The following is a 21,528-nucleotide window of genomic DNA, read 5'->3' on the forward strand; positions in this document are numbered from 1 at the left end:
CGGTGCCAATTTAACTGTGTTGCGCCAATGACTCAACTGCATATTTATATGAGCTGCTGTGACATTTTTAAATATTGCTTATCACGCACTTGTCAACCCACTTCTACTATAGTTGTTCATAGTTTTTTTTTTTTTTTTTATAACCAGCTATGTGGCTGCATTATGACCCTGGAAATGTGTGGTGTGTTTTGTTTTTTAACAGAATAGGCTTCAACTTTATTATAATTTTCTACATCTAATAACTAAATTATGACATTTTGCAGCTAAAAACCTGGAGCAGCAATTGTTACTGCTGCAGACACCTTGATTTTGAGTGTTTTTGCAAAAAATATTTTAAATATTACGCATACACAAACAGGGTGTTTGTTTAGAGATTGTTGGAAAAGACACAAGGACAAAAAAAAACAAAAAAAAAAAACACCTTGGATCATAAATGACCCCAATTGGTCAGTTTAATTGCAGGCTCACTTTATGGTTCAAGGATGGTTAAAGATTTTTCTCTGACAAATAATAAAACACATTGACCTACCGATGAAGGTTGCAGTGGCCTCTTTGATTGGCTCAGGGATGTTCCCCATGTTGCTGACCTCTGACCCGTCTGCATCGGGGCGTGGCACGGAGGACATGGCCTGGATGGTGCTCAGGTCATGCTCCAGCTTCAGGATCAGCTCCTTCTGCTCCGCGCTGGTACGCACTGCAGCTGCAAACTCCACCTGAAGCTCAGAGTAACGGCCTAAAGGAGAAAGAACAACAACTTGTGGATTGCCCTTGGTTTAAAGAAACTTCCCTTCTCTCTGTAGATTTTATTTATAATTTCCAAAGTAACTCACCTGCAGCAGCAGAAAATGGCAGAAGCAGTCCAAAACATCTCTGAAAGCCCTTTCCTTGTTTCTAACAAGCTCAACTGATCGGTTTCTCTGAGAATACTTATTTCACAGAATGAATGAGGAAAAAAAAAAAAACAAACTGCCACAGCACACTTTTAGTATTTGTATAAAAGAGATTTACTTCAATTATCACACCTAGGGTGCATGTGAATAATAATGATGATGAATCAAATGTCAATCATAACAAATACATTGTGAACATTTCATACAGTGATATTGCTTTTCAATGTTGTAGAAGGGACTGTTTTACAGTGCTGAGAACAAACAACATGATACGTTTAGTAAATAGAAAGATAAAGAAACAATGATACATGAGGAAAAAACCAAAGGGAGGGAGACCGCGAAGGAGTCAAAAGCATCTCAGGAGTGACAGAAGTGCGAAGGGAGGGGAAGGGGGGGGGGGGGACAACTTTCAAAAAACATCTTAACCATCCCTTTACAGTCATGCATCCTTTTGTACTACAACACACACACGTACGCGCACGCACACACTCCCAAAAAGAAGCAGTGGGAGAAGTTATGAAAATTATTACTTCCACATTGTTGATGACATGTTGGGGGAAAAAAAAAAAAAAAAAATCATCTAAAAAAAAAAAAAAAAAACACTCTGAACTTGCTAAAGCCTCAACAAGCATCTTAAAGCTTTCCAAAAGGGGGAGGGAGGAGGGTTTGGGGGGGCTGGGGTGGAGAGGTGAACATCTCCCCAGGTCATTTGGTTGTCAAAACTACATTGTGGTTTAAGCTATGGGTGAACTGAAGTGACACTAGGTAGCAATGTACAGGGTGGGGGGGGAGAAAAAAAAAAAAACTGTCCATTTCAACAGAAGTGGATAACTACATCACTATTTGGCTTTTTGCTTCCTCTTTTTTTTTTTTAGGGTTTTTTTTTTTTTTTTTTTAAGTCTTGAATGAAATGTTTATTAATCCGGAGCTCATCTCCGGGTGTTTTACCGTAAATTAATTTTTACGGTTAAGCATTAAAAATAACTGAAGGGACGACGAGGAAATGGTTTTTAAGACTTAAAATTAGCTGGAGCCAATGTGAGAGAAAAACAAAAAGCACGCGAGTAAAGTGGAAGTGTGGGGAGGGGAGGGGGGAGGGGTTCAAAACATGAGTGTATTGTGCTGTATTATGTGTGTATGTATTACTGAGTGTGCTATGCTTACAGCACCGCTGATTCAGAAAGTGTTTCCTTACAAAACCCACTTCATAAGATATATTTTAAAAGTATTACAAAAAACATCTGAGGTTTCTCTCTCTCTCTCTCTCTTTTTTTTTTTTTTTCTTTTTCTCCTGAATATGGTGACCAGTGCTGCTGTTCGGGCTTCCATTACAACTAAACATGTCAAATGAATAACCACTACTTCAACAGATCATACAGTAAAGCTTTACGACTTCAGAAAACATGATATGATATACAGCATCTGTTACACCTTTACAATGTTATTCAACAGTGTATAGAATCATCTGATTTAAATTTGTAGAAAAATATCTGTGGATCATGGAAAAGTCCTGAATCGTCCCTTCTCTCCTCCTGCCTTCAAAACAAAAGCATACCGTGACAATAGTGAATCAATAGCTACTCGAGCGACTGTATTTACACGTCTCTTTTCCAAATAACCATTAGAATTGGCACACGTCATTATCAATACCTGTAGTGCCATTATTAAATGTCACAGCAAACCTGACACAAACAGAAAAATACAAAATGCCCTATGAATAAATTCAGTGTTATTACAGTGTATGCTGTTTCTGCATGCTTCCTCCTTCATTCAATGCTCTGGCCTTTCGCTGCTAGTCAGTTTATATACAACGTAAGTAATGCATTGTGGGAAAATAACAGTTTGAAATAAAACATGACTGCAGGTCAATCAAAAACTGAAAAAAAAAAAAGAAAAAAAAATATTAGTTTGTTTTCTCCTGTTTTACTGCACTCCCAGCAATTATATACAACCCTCTCCAGAGAGCTGAAGAAAGTCAACTTTAAAGTACCGATAAGCAGTCCATGAGAAATAAATTTGGGTCAGGATCCGAGATACATCACGGACAAATCAGGTGGAATCGTCTACATCTAATGACATCACTAGTTTGGTGCCCTGCTTGGCAGTTAAAGGCACAAATCTGATGATCTCACATGGTTTAGGTGAGCGGATGGATCAGGCTATAAAAATTACTGATGGGTTAAGTGCTTATACTTTACAGTAGCTATTCATCACCATAAAACAAACACACTGTGGTTGTCCAGTCCAAGCAGTCCAACAGAAGGCAGTATCACTTTTCAGCGCGCTGCGGAGGACAGATGTCTCACATCAGTCGACAGCAGGGAGGGCCGATGTTTGGGTGATTTTTACAATTACCAGACACATTAGAAAATGCTATTTTAACCAATGCATCGCGCAGTGCAGTGATGTTATTGGTAACTTTTGACACGTTGCCACCTTAGCGGGATGCATGCTGAGGGGAAAAGGGAGGCTTTTAAAGGTTGGACTTTAGATTTCTGAATAGAAACCAACATTTGTTGTTACACATGATATCGGCAACTGTACAGGGCAACGGCCCGTCTGTCACACAGTTATCTGTAGTTTGAAATAAGGGTTGGGTGGCTAGAAATTCAGTTTAATCATGTAGAAAACATGGGTACAGCCATCTCGTGATTTGTTTTTCTTTTTTTTTTTTTTCTTTTTTTTTAGTGTTAAGATGTGGATAAGCATCTGTGCTTGGTTTACAACCACTTAAAAAAAAAAAGAAAAAAAAAAAAGGCATACACTTCCCAGGATCCTGGGATCAAACTCTTGTTGTAGTGTTTACAGACCCTGTCCTAGGTAAGTCTTAAAAAGATCCTAATAAGTGCTTCGTTACTAACTGCAATATAAATTCTGCATAATCATAGGCTGGCTATTTCTGCTCAATCTGGCGTAGCACACCTGCTAGCTGGTACACTTCTCTAATCTCAATTTGGCAGATATGACCTCTTTCAAGTTAACACGCGTTCATATGTTTAGGTAATTTCATTTGACCTATTTGAACAAAGTGTATAATTTGGACCAGGTAATTAAGTTAATGTGATTAATGAGTGGGCAAAGTCTATATCTAAGGAAAGCCGCGTGCCCTGCCGGGCGGTAGTGTTGGGCTTGCCCAGGAAAAAGCAAGATTAAAGAAAAAAAAAAAAAATGACTGGAGAATAGAAAACAGATATGCTATCATATATTCACTGATCTTGATATGTCCTTTGATTCTCTAGCTAGCAATTTTTTGAGCATAACAGTTGTGGTAAGAGCTTTATGCTTACGGGAGCATGAACTGTAGCAAACACATCTTTCAAAGCTATTGAAATGACACTAAACTTTAGGATTCATGAATATACAAACAAATGAGAACTAGTACATCTTTGTAAATATTAACCAATACTGCCGGCAGTCTATACGTCTAATAAAAATGTTACTTGCCCTCAGGAACAGTATAATCCCTTAAAAAATAGACAACTCAAATGATAAGACATTAAATGAAAAATACAGCACCTATAAATAAGCGGAATAAAAACCAAACTATAAATGCAAAATAGCAATAAAACCAAGCTACAGTAAATCATAGTATTACACTACTTTGTGAGAAGATTAATGTAATGGTAACGCATCAAACAGCTTAAAGAAGGGTGTCAGTTGTGCACTAGTAGTGTGTGCAAGATACGAAATATGACCCCACTCATTGGAAACACTGAACACTCAAGTCTCACACACGCTTGTGCACACGCATGTATTGACGGGCATGCGTGCACGTGCATCTACGCGATCCACTCTCACATGCGCACACAGACAGACAGACAGACAGACAGACACACACACACACACACACACACACACACACACACACAAAGGGGAGGCAGTGGGCTGACAGGCACTGAGGGCTTGTGTGGGACAGGGAGGAGGTGATATGCCTTATAATTTGTAGTGTATACAGTAGAATTCAATGCAAAAAGACTTACATCCCTGGATACAGGAGAGACTGGAGGAGAGTGGTAACTACTCACACCAGGGTTGGGGCGAATTCACCAGCAGAGGTTCTGTACGCTGCGATTTATTAGCCAAAACCCATTTTCAGTCAAGAATTTCATTATTGACAATCGATCGATCAGTCTAGATTCTGAGTGAACTGACCTCAACCCCGACTTACATGCAGCCAAATAACAAATGCACACAGACACACGTACACACACTCTTCCTGATTTGGCCTATAAAAAGATGTGTGTTTGTGAACAGAGAAAGTTTTGTCGGTGGTGCGGACACACGTGCGCACGCACACACACACACACGCACGCACGCACGCACGCACGCACACACACACACACACCCACCCAGCAGGTCCAGTGCTGGGCAAAGTTGTGACGTGCACAACCTAAAACAACGAGAGACACGTATAGTATCACCATGTCAGACAGCTACAGTACTACGTGAATTCATTGTATTGTATGTCAACAATGCAACATTATTCCATTCTAAGGTTTTTTTTTAATAACAGTAACTTGTTATTCTTGTATTTTCTGTTCTTATTTTGTACTAATTAAAAATGCTTCCTAAAATTCCCTATTTTGTACTCTTTAGAGTCAATAGACTGTGCAATCTCTTATTGGCAACCAAATTGCAATATTTTAAAAAAAAAGAAAAGAAAAAAGAGATCATCCTTCATCCTAAAAAGAAGGGTTTAAGGAGGCAAAAAGAGGGTTCCTTCCTTCCTTCCTTCCTTCCTCTTCAGATGAGTGCGTGTATTTGTGAGGAATTACACATCCTTCTGGCCATCACATGGCTGTCAGCAGGATAGGATATGGGACACAACAGGTCAAAGTTCATCTTTCTTACACCAGTAACCATGGCAGCTCAGCCAGCAGGCCTTCCACTACCCTCTTTAGAGTGTAGGAGTGAGATAAAAAAGAAAACATGCTGCCACTGAGAAGAGAATACACGTACACACCATTTTTTTTTTTTTTTTGGGTGTGTAGACACTCGCACACACATACACAAACGCACGCACGCACACACACACACACAGGTGCACACTGACACAACCCCTAACATACAAACACACGCACACACGCAGTGAGTGAAAAAGGCAAAGGGTTTGTAACAGTCACTCTACAGTGTGAAAAATGAGGCGTCTCACTGAGTGAGGGGAGGTTTGTGGACACTTGGGAGGTGAGAAGAAGAGCGGAAAAAAATCTCCTTTAAGAAAGTGAGAGTTCTTGTAAGAGAGTTCCTGTCTCTATCTATCATCTATCAGTGTCTATCACTGTGACAGCTGCTGTGTCAGGCCTTGCCTGTGTTACTGAGTCCAGGTTTCAACCCCAGCTGTGGGTCAGACCCCAGCTCAGGACTAACCAGTCTGGTGCACCAGTGGCTGGTGATAGGGGGAGGTACAGCAGGGCCAGAGGCCAGCAGGACGGCTAAGTGCTTTTCTCAGTACAAAAACAAAACTCAGTTTTAAAAAAAAAAACAGGAGAGACAATTAAGTTCTCTTATTTTGTTCTTCTGTGTATTCAGTAAATCTTCTTTTTAAGGGTTTTGCCAACCACTCTTTGTTTCTTTCCTCTTTTTTGGAAAGCTTTTATGTAATAAAAATGGCTGCTGAGCTTGACTTTGGCTGTGTCCACTCTCCAACTGGAACAGAGCAGGAGGGGTCCAAGGTTAGAGGTTGTGAGGTTATGAGACGAGAAGGATGAAGGATGATCAGGGGGAGCTAGAACTCCCACTCTGAGGGATCCTCTTTGCTAGCAGCCTTCTCCAGCCTGTGGATGATGTTATTGAGATTGGCTGCTTTCTTCTTGCGCAGATTGTTGTCCCTGGGGTTCCTGGCAGGGCCAGAGGCTGGGATGTTAGTACTAGAGGCAGAGCTACTGGAGGATGCCTCTGTGAGGCTGAAGAGCCCCAGTCCACCCTGACCACCGCTGGAGCCCGGCCCGGCCAAGCCTGAGGTGGTGCAGTCTAACTGAGCAGGGGAATTATTAGAGCCCCCTGCCTCAGACTCAGCCTCCATGTCGTGGTCTTTGCATGATCCTCTGTGATCCTCCAAGCCAATGCCCAGTGCTTGGCGCGTCTCCACTGTGCCCTCAGATTCCGTCCCATCACAGCTGTCCCCTTCCCCTGATTTGGACCCACGGAGGGAAGGAGAACCCGCTTCACTGCCAGGCCCTACTCCTCCAGCTGCCTGGATCTCCTCTATGAAAAGCTCTCGTCGGATACGTGACCTAAAAAAGGAACATGAGTTGAGCCACACTACTCTAATGCTGAAATTCATTTTGTGAAATATGTTTGAGGAACAGAACATAACTTGCAGATTTGGACATTTCATTAACAATATAACAAAAAGAATGTGATTTGGCAGTCATATGCAAACATTTGGAGAATTAATTTTTCTACAGATGAAGTCAAGAATGACGAACCTACTAATATATTTCAATAAAACAAGGACTCTGAAGCAACAAAAGTACTATTCACAAAGACATGAGAACCCTATCATGTTAAATGACTTTCATGTAAACAATATCAAATCCATTTGAGACCAGCTAATAAATGCAAAGAATAAGAAATTAGCCTGAGTGCGTGTTTTTCCTAAAATGCTGACCTGTAATTATGGAACCAGTTGATAACAGTACTGGTCTTTAGGTTGAGCTGGGAGGCCAGCTCCTCAATTGTTTTGGGGGAGGGATAAGGTTTCTGCTGATAAGCTTTTTTCAGGGCCTCCTTCTCTTCAGGGCCCAACACCACCCTGGGCTTCTTCAGGTGCTGCTGTCCTGGGCTCTGGGAGCCCTGCACGTAATCTGGCCCCACCAAGCCTCCGTCCACAGAATGGCTATCGCTCAAGGAGCTCAGCCGCCTCTTCATGTAAGCTGGAGAGAGACATGTAGACAAGAGGAAGAAGTTAGTCATCCAAAGAACGCATCAATGAATTAATAAAGAAGATGAATTTCAGTGATAAAACTGGCCACAGCAAAAAAAAAAAAAGCAGGTGTTGACTCAAGTGCTTAACAAGTACTTGAGTGGATCTCAGTACAACTGAAGAATTAATAAAAAGCATAAATAGCTGTACCACATGACATTAAAACAATTATATAAAATGTGCTGCACGAACACATAAAGAGAGCACAGTTACAGAGGTCAGTACTCAGCTGGAATTAAAAAAGTGGCAATAAACGGGTAAAGGATTTGTCAGTAAGGCTGGCTGTTCCAGTCTGGAAGCAAAAAGAAAACAGTGACCGTCTTTGAATTTCCACTGTTAATGTATAATTATGTTTCACTCAAAATATTGATGTGGGAGATGCGGTTGATAAGAAGCCCTGTCACTGAGCTCTGAATCAGCTGCAGTTGAGCTACTTCAGACTGAAGGACTGCCATATTAAAATATTTCCAGATTTCCAGGATGGTGACATAGATTATACCAGTAATAAAGATGAACTGTTTTCACGCGACATAACAGGCCTGAAAACTAATACTGCCAGCCTCCTAATTAGCCACTAGGTGGTGCTCTTGTCTTTCTCACCAATTCTAACAATGAGTGCATCTCTACCATTTTACAGCAAACGAGCAGCACCATTCACTCGGGGCACCAGCAACTGAAAATGAACAGCTCATGGCAGCTTCGCATGAGGTTGACATTTTCCCAACCCCAATACACGCTGCCAGATACATTAGTGTTGCAGGGAAAAGCCCCTCAGAGCAAGGTTAGAGCACTCCCAAAGTTGTGTGCTGCCTTGCAGGCTTGCACCACAAGGGTGAGAGGTCAAATACGGTAACTCTTGACTAGGTCCATGTCTTTCCTCTGGGCTCTGCTGGTAGCCAGAACTATTGCCCATTGCTATTTGGATGCATTACTCTTGGTCAATAATCTAACATGAAGCTGAATGTAGTCCTACCCCACGAGCCCAAACCTCCGACCGCACAGGCGTAAGGTCAGTTTTGTTTTTTGCCCTTGTGCGTAGTTTGTGATATCAGGAGGGTAAACTGATCCTGGATGGCTGTGCCCACTGGCAGGTTCAAATATCCATACCCCATCTCAACAGGGAGAGCGCTTCAAGTGGGCAATGAGGGGTCACTCTGAGGCAGCAAGGGGGGTGGGGGGTTGGAGCAGGCCTCTTGGGGTTCTTGATTCTTAAACATATCTTCCTAACAGAAAAGAGTGCAAAATGACGGAGTGATGGAGTGGGCAATACGCTAATAAATAATAAAAATACAAGCTTATAGACACTGATGATTATTATGTTGATGATGATGATGAAGAGTAGTGCTGATGACTGTGAGTAAGCAGGCCCCTGGCAGTCCCCTAGCTGTCACATTGAATACAGTATGTGATGTCTGCAGTCCTGATTGGTACTGACATCACACCAAGATGACTGTGATCTGCACAACATGCTCTGCTGTCCTGCACAAAGGATATTGTGTGCAGATGTGCATGTGTAATTCAAAGGCTGCTGCTCGTGTGTTTTTTTTTTTGCGAGTGTATTTCTCAAATAAATGCATGCTTAAGCAAATAGCATGAAAGTTTTTCTCGGCCTTTTGATTATTATTTCTGACAGCATGCTGTGCTGTATAGAGTATGCATCTACATCTACTCATTGAGCTTTTGTTATACACACACACCTTTCTTCTCCAGGCGTTTCATGTCCATGAGTTTCTCCACGCTGTGTGGGTCCTGGAGCCAGAGCTGCATGCGGACAAAGGGCTCCCTGCCCTTCAGGCTCAGCTTGTGCCAAGGTTTGGGCCTGGCCAGCAGATCTGAGACAGAACCCTGAGTCAGACCCAGGATAGTCTCCCCAAACAGACGCTGACCTGATTTGGAGAAAGAAAGCAGGGGGGGAGAAAAAAAAAAAAAAAAGAGGTCATTTTAGAAGCTCATTTTATGCTTGAATAATTTATCAATAGGTAGTGAACAAAAAAGACCAGTTAAATTACACATAATAAAAACATTACAATAGAGCGTAAGAGTAAAAAAAACAAAAATACCTCTGGTCTTACCAAGGTTATTATCGGTTAGCACCTCCTTAACCTTCTTGGTGATGGCGTAAGTATCGAGCTCAGGGGACATTGCGACCATCTCCTGGATGCTGAGACTCGAGTGACCCGGTAGAGGCAGCGGGGTGCCGGGCTGAGACTCCCCACCTGAAGGATCCTCAGACGGAGGTTTGAGACTGGAGGACTGTGAAGCAAGAGGGTCCCCAGCGAGACCATTAACAGACTCTTCAGCTGAACTGAGGGGAGACTCTGGAGCGGGGCTGCAGCTTGCTGATGTCTTGGGAGTGCCCTCTGCTCAAGCACAACAGACAGAATGGGAAAGATCGTACAGGTTAGGCGACACGTAACTATGCAAGACGACACAGTTTCATCTCCTCTCCCTGCTGGGTTCAGGAGGGACTTCAGTCAAATTACATCAACTAATTTGACTCCTGTTGAACAAACAGCAAAGGTGCTTAAGTTTTCAGTTTGAAGCTTTTTTGGCTTCCTCCTCCTATTCCTTCATCTCCCTGTCTCTGTCTGTGTAGTGCCGCTGTGCAGCTCAGCAGGCTGGAAGAGAGCAGTCATGAGGAGCTGTCAGTGTACATTAGCTGCTGTTTACACCCCCAGAGAGAAAAAGAGACACACACGTGCATGTACACGCACAGACACATGCGTGCACACACACACATGCAGAGCTGCCATCTGGCGCTGCAACACTAACTTGTCTATGACATGACAAACCAGCAGCTTGCTGGCTGACACTGCCACAGCAGTGAGGATGGGGGATGGTGGGAGAAGTGAGGGGGGAGGTGGTGGGTGGGATGGAAGCAAGAAGGAGAAGGAGAAGGAGGAGGAGGAGAAGGAGGAGGAGGGTGGGTGGGGTGAGTGACAGACTGACAGTAACAACTAGCCACTAGCTCTAATCAGGCTTTCAGAGTAATGTTCCAGCATAATATATGGTGTGTGTGCACGCTAGTGTGTGGATTTGCATGCGATTTATTTACCTTGGTTCTGAGCCTGCTGGATGTGTGCGCTTTGCCCCTGGTCTCCATTGAGCCACGGCTGCATGCGGAGGTATGGCTCTCTGCTCCTCTGGTTCAACTTGTTCCACGGTTTGTGTCGAGACAGACTGTCAGTCAATATACCCTAAACCACACAGAGGGAGAAGAGCTCAGACACGAAACCACTGTAGAGTCAAAACAGAACATTAAAACCCTGGAAATTGCCCCCATGCCTCACCTCTTTGGAGTCCTCCTGGTTGTGGTTCTCTTCTCCTGTCTGGCTGGACAGGGTCCTTCGGGGGTCCGTTTGCATGTTGCTCCACCACTGCTCTCTCCAGTAACCTGCTCCTCCAGCGCTTCCAGAGCGGGCTAGTCCTTCAGAGCTCCGGCCCATCCTGAGTCCGCCATCAGTAGACATGTCGACCCCTGAAGAAGAGCGGCCCTCTCTCTTCACACTGGAGCTGAAATCCAGGACTGGAGACGGGGATGAGGGCGAGGACAAGAGGGAGCTGGGAGGCTTCTTGAGGGAGAGGGCCAGGGGGTTGTAGGGAGGGAGGGGGGCAGTGAGAGACGAGCTCAGAATGTCCCTCTGTGATAGCGACACTGATGATGAAGAGGAAGATGAGGCTTTGAGGATGGGCTCCAGTGCGGCCTGTTGGGCCTCCATCTCTCTGCGAGCTTGTTCTAAGATGGAGCGGATGGCTTCGTCTGATCCGCTGCCCCCTCCACTTCCTATTCCACCTCCTCCTCCCCCTTTCAGCCCTGCATATGATGGTTGAGCATGAGACAAGTCTATGGAGAAGAGAAAAAAAATGGCCTTGAATAAAGACACAGCCATGATAGCTGTCTTAAATGTCCTAAAAAAGTGAGAGAGAGAGAGAGAGAGAGAGAGAGAGAGAGAGAGAGAGCGAGCGAGCGAGCGAGAGAAAAAGAGCGAGAAAGAGAGAGAGAGGGGACAAAACCTTCCAACTTACCAGCTTTCTGCACCTGCAGCTCTCTTTTGGCCTGCTCCAGTATGGACTTGATAGCCTCATCAGAACCTGCCTCTGGGGTGCGCACACGAGCAGTAATATTACCTGGAACAGAGGGGGAGGGAATGGGAGGAGATGGAATATCCTGTCAGATTAAAATGCAGGGAATACTAACAGAACAGATAAAGAGAACGTTAATGGAGCCTACTTGGACGTCAAGTAATTACACCATAGCACAGCACAAAGAACAACATTCCCACCACTGAGCTACAAGGCAACTACACTGGAGGGATTGTCATAATTTCCCAGGTCCCTCTGGAGCTTACACATGCACACGTGCTGCAGGGTTCATACAGTAAATGCTCCCCGCAGAATAACAACTACCAATAAAATCCCTAAATACACATGCTGGCTTCTCCTTTGACGCAAGTCACTGGAATTGTGCGGTTACCTTCAAGGCACATTTATATCTGTATGCCTGCCCGCAATTAATATTTGGCAACATATGCACACACAACATAGATACATCCCAACACAAACATGCCACACAGACAGAACGTGCTAGAATCTCCGTGTGTGAAGGGGACAGACCTGTGTGTGAAGCTGTATCGGAGAGGGTTCTCCGCTTCGGAACATCCTGAAACACTCGGCTAAGCTGGGGCTGGCCTGAGCCCTCTGTTAAAAACAATATACCACACACTATGTTACAGCACTTGTGTGTTTTTTTTCCCCCTTTTACAGCTAGACTAAATGGTGCCTTACAATGCTCTGCAAACATAGTAAGTGTCTGTTCCATCCAATGCACATTATATAGTACCATAAATGCATTGATCTTAACCATCTGTGGCCCCAGGATAGTAAGACTCAAACTTCTACCTCCAACAGTAATATTAAAGCCACCACAGACACAGACCTGTGGTAGGTTTCAAACATGGGAATACTAACTGCAGCCTGATTTTTAACATGGGCCATCTATGACTCACCGGTAATTTTTGTTATATTTTCTGTACCACTGAGACCAACTTCAATCAGAAATGTCCTGATGCGTTAAGAAAGGCAAGCCCAGGCTAATCGAATCTACCCGTAGTTAACAGTACCCCGCCTTTCTCCTAGTTCCCACCGATCAATACTATTGATGTGTGAAAGGTTTGTGTATTGGCCACGATAGCTAGGAGAGGCTCTTGGGATCAGTGCGTGACTAGGAGCTCATTCAAAAAACACAGGTGTGGCACAGAATGGGAGTTAGGAAAGAGAAAGAAAAATAAAAAGCTAGTCCATATTGACAAGCTAATCAATGGCTCTGTGCAGGGCTTTACACACATACACACAACATGCAAGACACACACACTCCCCCACACACAGACAACAATAAAGAAACGCAGACCAACCTCTCTGCCGTCCCTGGATGCTGCGCAGCGCGAGGATGTTCTGCTCGTCGGCGAGGAACTGCCTCATCTTGTGGAACGGCTCCTTCCCCCTGATGGTTAGCTTGTTCCACGGCTTTGGTCTGGCCAGGATCTCACTGACTGATCCCTGGGACAGTCCCAGAACATAATGACCAAACACACGTTGACCAATGTTGTGCTTGATCAGCTGCTCTTTCACTTGCCGAGCAATCTCTGCTGTGTCCATGTCCTCTCCATCCAAAACACTTCCTGTATTAGCATCAGAGTGGCTTGGTGACGGGGAGGGGGCGCTGCCAGCTGTACTGCTCCCATTAACAGGAGCCATGTCAGGGCTGGCTGGAGGTGGCTGGGGGCTGCTGGCTGCCAGAGGGATGGCAGCAGACCCTGAGCCAGGGGTGGAGGTAGGGATGGAGCTGAGAGTTGGCGTGAAGGGGGTGAACAGTAGAGCCCCACTGGGGATTCCAGACGACTCCTGCAAGGCTTTTGAGTAGAAGGTCTGGAGCAGCTGCCGCTGAATCAGGGAGTTCAAAGCCATCTTACTACCCACCAGAGGGAATACGGGGGAGTAGAAGTCCTGTCCAATGCCCGTAGGAGCGAAAGGGAGCGTTTCACTGCTGCTGGTGGTGGTGGTGGTGGCAATGTTGAGGGGGTCCGTGTGAGTGCGAGACAGGGGGAGCTGTGAGGAGGATGGAAGAGAGGGAGGGGGAGGAGGGGGCGAGGAAGAGGGGTCGCTGGGCACGGTCTCCTCCTTCGTTGCGGACTCTTCTGTCCCTTTTCGCCCGGCTGACCCTACAAGAAAGGTCAAACACACCATGCATTATGGGGGAGTCAACAAAAAAGGGGTTCCAAAACGAGAGAGAAAAAAAAAAAACAAAAGTTGAAAGTTATCTTAATCAAGTCTTTTTCAAATTAGTGAACTTTGTTTTCCTTTTTTGCCAACCCCCCCAGGCAAGTGCCCATGCATTTGTGATTTCAACCTTTCTTGTAAGCCACAGCCTGGAGGGAAAAAAAAAAAAAGGACAAACAAAACAATTGACACTGTGCCACTTAGGCAGATTAGCTTGGCCCAGGGCTCAGTCGCTCTCTCTCTCTCTGTGGTGCAGGCAAAGCAGAAGTAACTGGACAGAGTAAGATGATGTCCTTAGTAAATACACCGAGTCCTCTTCCATGCTGCTGCAGTGTGTTCTTACACACTGAATTATTCCATTGTAGATGTGGTAATACAGTCTTTAGTCCATGAAAATACATCCAGGTTAAAAAAAACAAACAAAAAAAATCTTCCGAAATGAGCTTGGCTTAACAGAAAAAGGATGCACGTCACCAAAAACAGACGGTACAGCTCTGCTGACTCAAGACAAAGGCCGTTGTTTTCTTGTTTCCTAAAGAGTTCTACTGAATACATTTTTATATTCACCAGAACAAATGTTGACAAAAAAAAAACTATATTTCCTCATTCTTGTAACTACCAGAACCCATCTTGATAATAAGTGCTGGGAGAAATATTATTCTAATGCATAACCATTGAGACTTAACATGATTGAGTAAGACAGTAAGCTCCTCTCACTGTGAATGTTAATCAATTCAAAGCTATTCAACTATTCATGCCTAAAGCCATGACATTTCAAACCCATAAACACTGTTGCAGAGGGCAAGAGTCCTAATGTCGGGGGCATAGTACGGTGTCCTCGTTCTTGTGTAATGCGCTTCTGTTACCGTTCAGGTTGACCTCCTGCTGGGGTATTTACCAAACACCAAAGATGCCTTTTCCTCCCTTCCTCGAAGAGCTACAATAACATTTCTAAACCATGATAAAGTTTTGCATGTCTTTTACATTTTTTTGACCAATGAATCCGTACATGGAGGTCACAGCAGTGTAAATAATTCCACAAACATTCAGAGTTAAGTATTCTCAGAGAAAATGAATCTATATGCACGTTTGTATGCGATTCCCTCCTTGCACATACATTTCTGCTCAACCTCAACTGCCGCTAGAACCTCATAATCTGCCACGTTTTAGACTCAGCTTTGACCTTTTCCCATTTTTGCTGCTCTGATTCAAAAGTTTTGTGAAATCAGTTTGTCCTGTGCTGATGAACCCGGTCCTTACAATAACACAAGACTTACCACTCAGCTCAGTGTTGGCGATGCGCGAAGCGGCGCTCTCCGATTGAAGACTTCGGTTCCTCTCCAGTAACAGCACTTCCAGGGGTTTGGATGAGTCCTGATAGAAAGGCAAGCAGGAACAGAGGGGGAAATTAAACTTTTGACAGAACCTTTCTTCAGCCTCCCCTCTCAGATGGCCATATATATGGATCTAGTTGTACAATTTGTGCTTCATCAATAACTTAATGGCTGCAACATTATGTCTACAGTCTGCTGTTCCGTCTTACCTGCACCGAGTCAGATGCTCCAAACTCCATAGTCTTGAGGATACTGAGAAAGGAGGGAGAAATAAAAAAAAAAAAGCATATGAAACTGGCAAATGTACACAAACACACAGCATGCTAACTTTTCTATTCTAACAGATCTGTGCTGTCCACTCAAACAGACACACAAATGCCTGTGTTTACTCCTTACCTTAACTCCTTCTTCACCTCCTCATAGTCAGCTTGCTTTTGCAGCTTTTCCTCCAGTTCCTGCACATTACGAAGAGGTGAAAAGACATGGACATTAAAACAATAACAAAAGCAATCCTGGGATTGCAGTAGAACCTGCATTTATATTAGTTACTTAAGTCTACACAACAGAACAGAGGGTGTAAAATTGTGAATAGAGTTAATAAAGCAAGAAAAAAAATATACCTAAATATTCCCATTAGAAATGAAAAGCTAAAATAGCTTTAAATAACCAAAATTGAAGAAAAACTAATAATGTACGTGTGTTGTGTTGATACCTTAAGAACTTCAGATTTGCTGCTAAGCTGCTGTTCCAACTGTGTGATCTGAGAGCTGGTGGTCTCTCTGAGTTTGGTCAGGCTGGCCTGCAGTCTCTGCACATCTTCCACCAGCTGGGCGGTCTCCCTTTCTTTGGCCCTGAGCTCCGCCTCCAGATTTGAGTGAGATGCCACCTCTTCCGACTGTTCCTAAAGGCCAAAAAGGTTGACAGTTTGAGTAACACTCCACCTACATATAATCTCAAGATATATTAAATTAATCACGTCATCGATGGATATTCCATGCCAAACAAAGCTGATCAATATTGATTCTTGTCAAGACGCTCACTTCTTCAGATTAATTATCACAGACAGTTCAATCAATCACAAACACCCTGCTCCAACGGAAAGTAGAAATTTTGGTGGGACAGTTAGTTTGTAAGTTAACCAAGTCCCATGTCTGCAGTCTATTGTTCAAATCCAATAAGTCAGTTAAGCGCGATACCAATCACATCTTGCCTCTTCAGAAAGTTTAACTGGTGCCGCCAGCATCTGACCTTTAATACCACTGACTACAGTCCGTCCATAAAGTGAAGCTTAATGCTATAGTCACAATTACTGCGACCATGTGCAATGAATTTGTAATCTCGTTGACTTTGAAATTGTTGCTTCAAAGACGGGGACCAGGTCAGTTGCCATCTTCAAAGCAAATTTTGATACGTTAAGATGGCAATAAGACAGAGTCTTACTGTGATGTGATGTTCACATTAACTACTTATGATCAGAGTCCAGCCAGAACTTCAAATTTGAAACAGAAATCTAAAATTTTTTCCACAAATAGTGACGCAGTTGCTGCTGGACAGCAATTTAACTGCAAAATGTCATTGGTGTTTAGCAGCTTTGCTTCTATATAGGAATATAATCAGAATACAATCAGCTGGCAACCCCTTGAGACAAGCTCCGTATTGCAAAGAGACAAATTACAGACAAGATGGGCTCATCAGCGTAGCCTGACTCGGACTAAGTGCAATGTGTTTGAATTCCTAAATTAGATGGCAAGTATTTGCAAACTTTCACCAATCTCTGTGAAAGTGACTGCAGTTGGTATGAGTCAGTTCGTGATTGTTTGGTGACAGGTTACCTCCCACCAGGCGACCTGTGCAATCGCATTGCGATCTAAAGTGATTGTTGAGAAGTTGATGGTGTTGCATGCTCAACCTCTCAGCAATCAGTTTGCTGCAGCAACTACTTACAAAAAGTTCAATGAAATCACCAGGCAACCACCCATTTTTCCTAGTCACACGGAGGTTGCTGTCCTATTTTTATTACTCTAGTGTGACTGAGCCATTAATCAGTCTGTCACCTGTCCCATAAAAAGGCCAAGCTGATCTTTAGCCTATCAGTCCAGTGAATGAGTGAAACGTGTTACCGTGTTTGGGTCGGCCTTGGCCGGGCTGCTGAGCTGCTGGGATTGGTTGCTCAAGGACAGCTGCTCTCTAAGTGACTCTGCCTCTCTCTGAGCTGCTTCTGCTCGCTGGAAAGAAAAGGAGGAATGTTAAAGGAAAATCCTGGAGGTTCAGTTAAAACACGATTAATCTAATGTTTAATGCAGATCAATTCTGTGTTAGTTCAGTGTTAATTTTAATGTACACGCTTTTCCTTTTCCCTACTCAACCTGTCTAATTTTTTCCACTAGCCCTGGAGAAAAAAAAAATTAAAGAGCTATTTAACAAATCCTTCAAGACAGACAAAATGGGAATAGAGAGACCAAGAAAGCACGAATAAAAGTTTTTGTTAATATGCAAAATCCACCCCTCTTGCTCAGTATAAAATCTTTCAGTTCAGTGGCCGTTGGAGGATGTGCTCATTGACAGCAAAGCTGTTTGTGAAGAAGTACAATACTGAATTCACAACACTAGCAATCAAACTGATGAAGTTTTTCAGTACACAATCTTCTATCAGTCAACTGCACTTTTTGTTTGGAAGGGGAGTCAGCCCCTTTCAGTGTAAACAATGATATATTTCAGAGTGGAGGACGGCTGGAAATGCAATGTAAAAATGTAGGATGACAACCAAAAGCAAATATTTCCTTAATTAAAAATATCAAGTTATTCTTAAGTTATTGAGATGACACCCGCTGCCTGGTGTTTACTGCTAAACTGCCATGCTCCAGTCGGGAATCGTCTACAGCACCGGCCAACTTGCCATCATTAGGAGTTACAGGGAGCCGATTCCACAGTGTTCCTAATTGCAACCATATTGAGAGCTGTTATTGACTGGGTGGGAGTTGGACTGCTAGTTGCAAAAGAAAATCCTGTTTTCCATTTTCTTCTTATAAAAGCATATAAAAAGTCTGTGACTGAGCTGGAGGCCATGCTGTCATCCTGTGTAAACCTCAAATCAGAAGTGTGAATAGAGTGTGTGTTTGTGTGTGTGGCATTATAGTCAGAGTGTTAACCTTTAGGCTAATATTAACATTACATGCCTATGCTACCCCTTTAACCACAAATCATACTCTTGGGCTAATAATGAAAGTTAACAACAATGACATTAACAGATACCACAGGAATATTTACAACACAAAGGCAGAGGGCACACCGGGGGGCTTATTTCAGCTGGATGGGTTTAGTAGGTGTATAATGAACAAGTAAAAGAAACAACCCTTTCAGTGATAAGCAATTCATTGTTGATATAAGCCGCATCTCATGGATTCTCAACAGATAACAATATTTTTGCATTTTTTAGAATGAGGTTGGTAATGGTCTAATTTTTATGTTAACACATCCCACAAAAAAAGACCAGAACTGCCTTTCTGAGACTCTCAGCAACAGCGCCACTTGTTCCTAATGAAGATTTAAGATCAGTTTCATTTAAAAATAGCAAAATAATATCCTAAAAAACCACGCACACTGTGACATTATATTATAATAACTTATAATATACAATATTTATACAGCACAGTTCTAAAGTGCTGCACATTTTGGATAAAACTATATATTAAGTGTCAATACCCCAACATACACACACACACACACACACACACACACACACACACACTCAAGAATATGGGCTTACATATATTCATTTACATACTAACATAAAAAACAATGGTGTGAACAATATCCAAAAGTAAAGCGTATTTTTTTAAAAAAAAAGAAAAAAGTAAACCTATAAAAATGAGGTTTTGCAGACATTTAAAACAAACCACAGATTTCAGTGGGTCTGACAGAATGAGGAAGGCTGCTCCAAAGTTTACGTGCCAAAACCTCAAAGACTGGGTTGCTTCTGGATTTAAAGTAAGAGCGTAAAAACGGTTAATCGGCGATCGACAGCTGGAACATATTGTCAAAATAAAAGCAGGAGCCTGCCCATGAAGCACTTCGTATGTGATTCATTAAATTCAGTTAAAATTTCTTCTAAACTTCACTGTAAATTAACAGATTTCTCTCTAACAGGACAGTGTACGTGGCATCAACTAAAACCACCCATGTAAATCGAGGCGCATGGCACCTAGCATCACTCTAAGGCTCATTTATGCATTTTTTTGGTCAACAGGAAAGGACAAAGGGGAGAAATTTATATTTTAGGCTTTGGATAGAAGAGGCAATGTGTGTTAGTAGGAGAAAAGCTCATTGGTGCTTTTAATGTTTTCACATTTGTTGACAGAAAGCTACAATATATCACTGCATTAAATTGTTTTAACCCAATTTCTCTCATTTGTTTTCTGCACAACAATTTCAGCCAGCATTTGTTTTGCCTGTATTTTAACAATAAAACGTGTATTGACAACTTGGACAGTGCTGCATTTAAAAAAAAAAAAAAAAAAAAAAGTTTTCAGTATTATACTGAGTGGACTACCTGATTGGCTCTTTCCAGGTCTGTCATCAAGATCTCAATCTCATCGGCCCTGAGAGACAGAAAGACGTTTTGTTACTCCAGATAAATACACAGAGGATGTTAATTTTTTATTTTTTTTTAAAGACACACTGGAATTCAGTTCACAAATTAAAAACAAAGAAAGGATAAATGGATACATGATTCCCAGGAAGAGAGGTACACATATAATTGTTCAGACAGCACACATTTAGAGAATCCTGGTACTATGTCCATTAAGCCACTGTCTAAATTTCACCTTAATCCATTGATCGTGAACTCCATAACCCAAACAGCTTGTATGTGTGCGTGCATACATGTATTTAAGTCTGTGTGTCTATGAGTGTGGGTGTGCACATGTAAGCCCCTAAACCCAGGCCACACTAAAACAGAGGGATTACATTAATAGAGCTCTAAGTCCTAATACAGCAGACTAATCTGCTATGAAGCTGTGTGATTGTGTCTGACTAATGGTCTGGATGGAGGCCATGGTTCACCTCTCACTTGCTAGAGGTCAGACAGCAAGAATACATCCTCGTAATACCACCTCTCATTGGACTTTGGAAAAATAGTTTGAATAATCCCTGTATCGTGAGAGACGTGGATACCTGTCACTTTTTGGTGAACAATGAGAGACAAGGGGGGGCGGGCGGGCAAAACAAAACAAAAAAAAACTCTGGAGAAAAAGGAAAAATACCTCAACACAGATACACAATGAATGTTAATATTTTGTAACAACTGTGTTAAGTTTAGAGTTCAACTGCAACTGCCTTAATACCCTTTGTGTTCATAAGTTTTCAGCATGTGTGAATACATTTCCCGCTATGAGGCGGCATGGAAATACTGACCACATGAATGGCGTCCAAGGCATTGCAAAGATGCTGCATAAATGCGTGCATATTTATTTAAGACATTCCTTACAGATGAGATTGCGTGAGTGGCACTGAGTGGAAAGACGTGAGCGCATATGTGCACTGCCACGTCCATTAAGACCTTTTGATTTTATTGCAATCTTTTGATAGTGAACCCAATAGCCCAAGCAGCTTTTGTATTTGTGTGTCACAGTATGAGAAACAGTGTTATGTCCCATAGGCTTGAGTACAACTGATTTGAATGTGTTTAACAAAACAGACACAGTTGATATTAGGTCAACATTGTGCCACAGGCAATGCAGCAAAAAGAATCAGATGTGGGTGGGAGAGCTTTTCACTCTCCGCTTTTATTCTTTCCCTAACAGTTAAAAGGATCTAGTATGTATTTAAGCAACATAATAGTACACTACCTCAACAGCTTTTATCCCGTCTTACGCTATAGTGTGCGGGACCCGCGAGCGCACTCAATCGCGCACCCGCACACACAAATGTTAAGGTCAGAGAGCCAACGAGCTCGAAAAGCTTGTAATGGAGAGCGTTTATGGGTAGTAATGCAACCCAAATACACCACTGCTCCTGCTCCAAATGTGATCATTTAATCAAAGTACAGATGCACAAAGTCTTCTTAAATAACCTTTGGATTTGGCTGTATTTGGGAATTATAAAG

General features: G+C 42.8%; 1 protein-coding gene across 1 annotated transcript in view; it reads right to left on the bottom strand.

Moving 5' to 3' along the window:
- cux1b (cut-like homeobox 1b) overlaps positions 1-21,528 on the bottom strand; it is a 63,841-nt gene that overhangs the window by 4,133 nt on the left and 38,180 nt on the right. Inside the window, 7 exon segments of the mRNA XM_030745492.1 lie at positions 530-733; positions 15,369-15,465; positions 15,635-15,677; positions 15,822-15,880; positions 16,138-16,326; positions 17,546-17,650; positions 19,975-20,023. Of these exon segments, the coding sequence (XP_030601352.1) occupies positions 530-733; positions 15,369-15,465; positions 15,635-15,677; positions 15,822-15,880; positions 16,138-16,326; positions 17,546-17,650; positions 19,975-20,023 (746 nt within the window).

The sequence above is a fragment of the Archocentrus centrarchus genome, chromosome 13 (genome assembly GCF_007364275.1).
Source record: "Archocentrus centrarchus isolate MPI-CPG fArcCen1 chromosome 13, fArcCen1, whole genome shotgun sequence".
Taxonomy (NCBI): domain Eukaryota; kingdom Metazoa; phylum Chordata; class Actinopteri; order Cichliformes; family Cichlidae; genus Archocentrus; species Archocentrus centrarchus.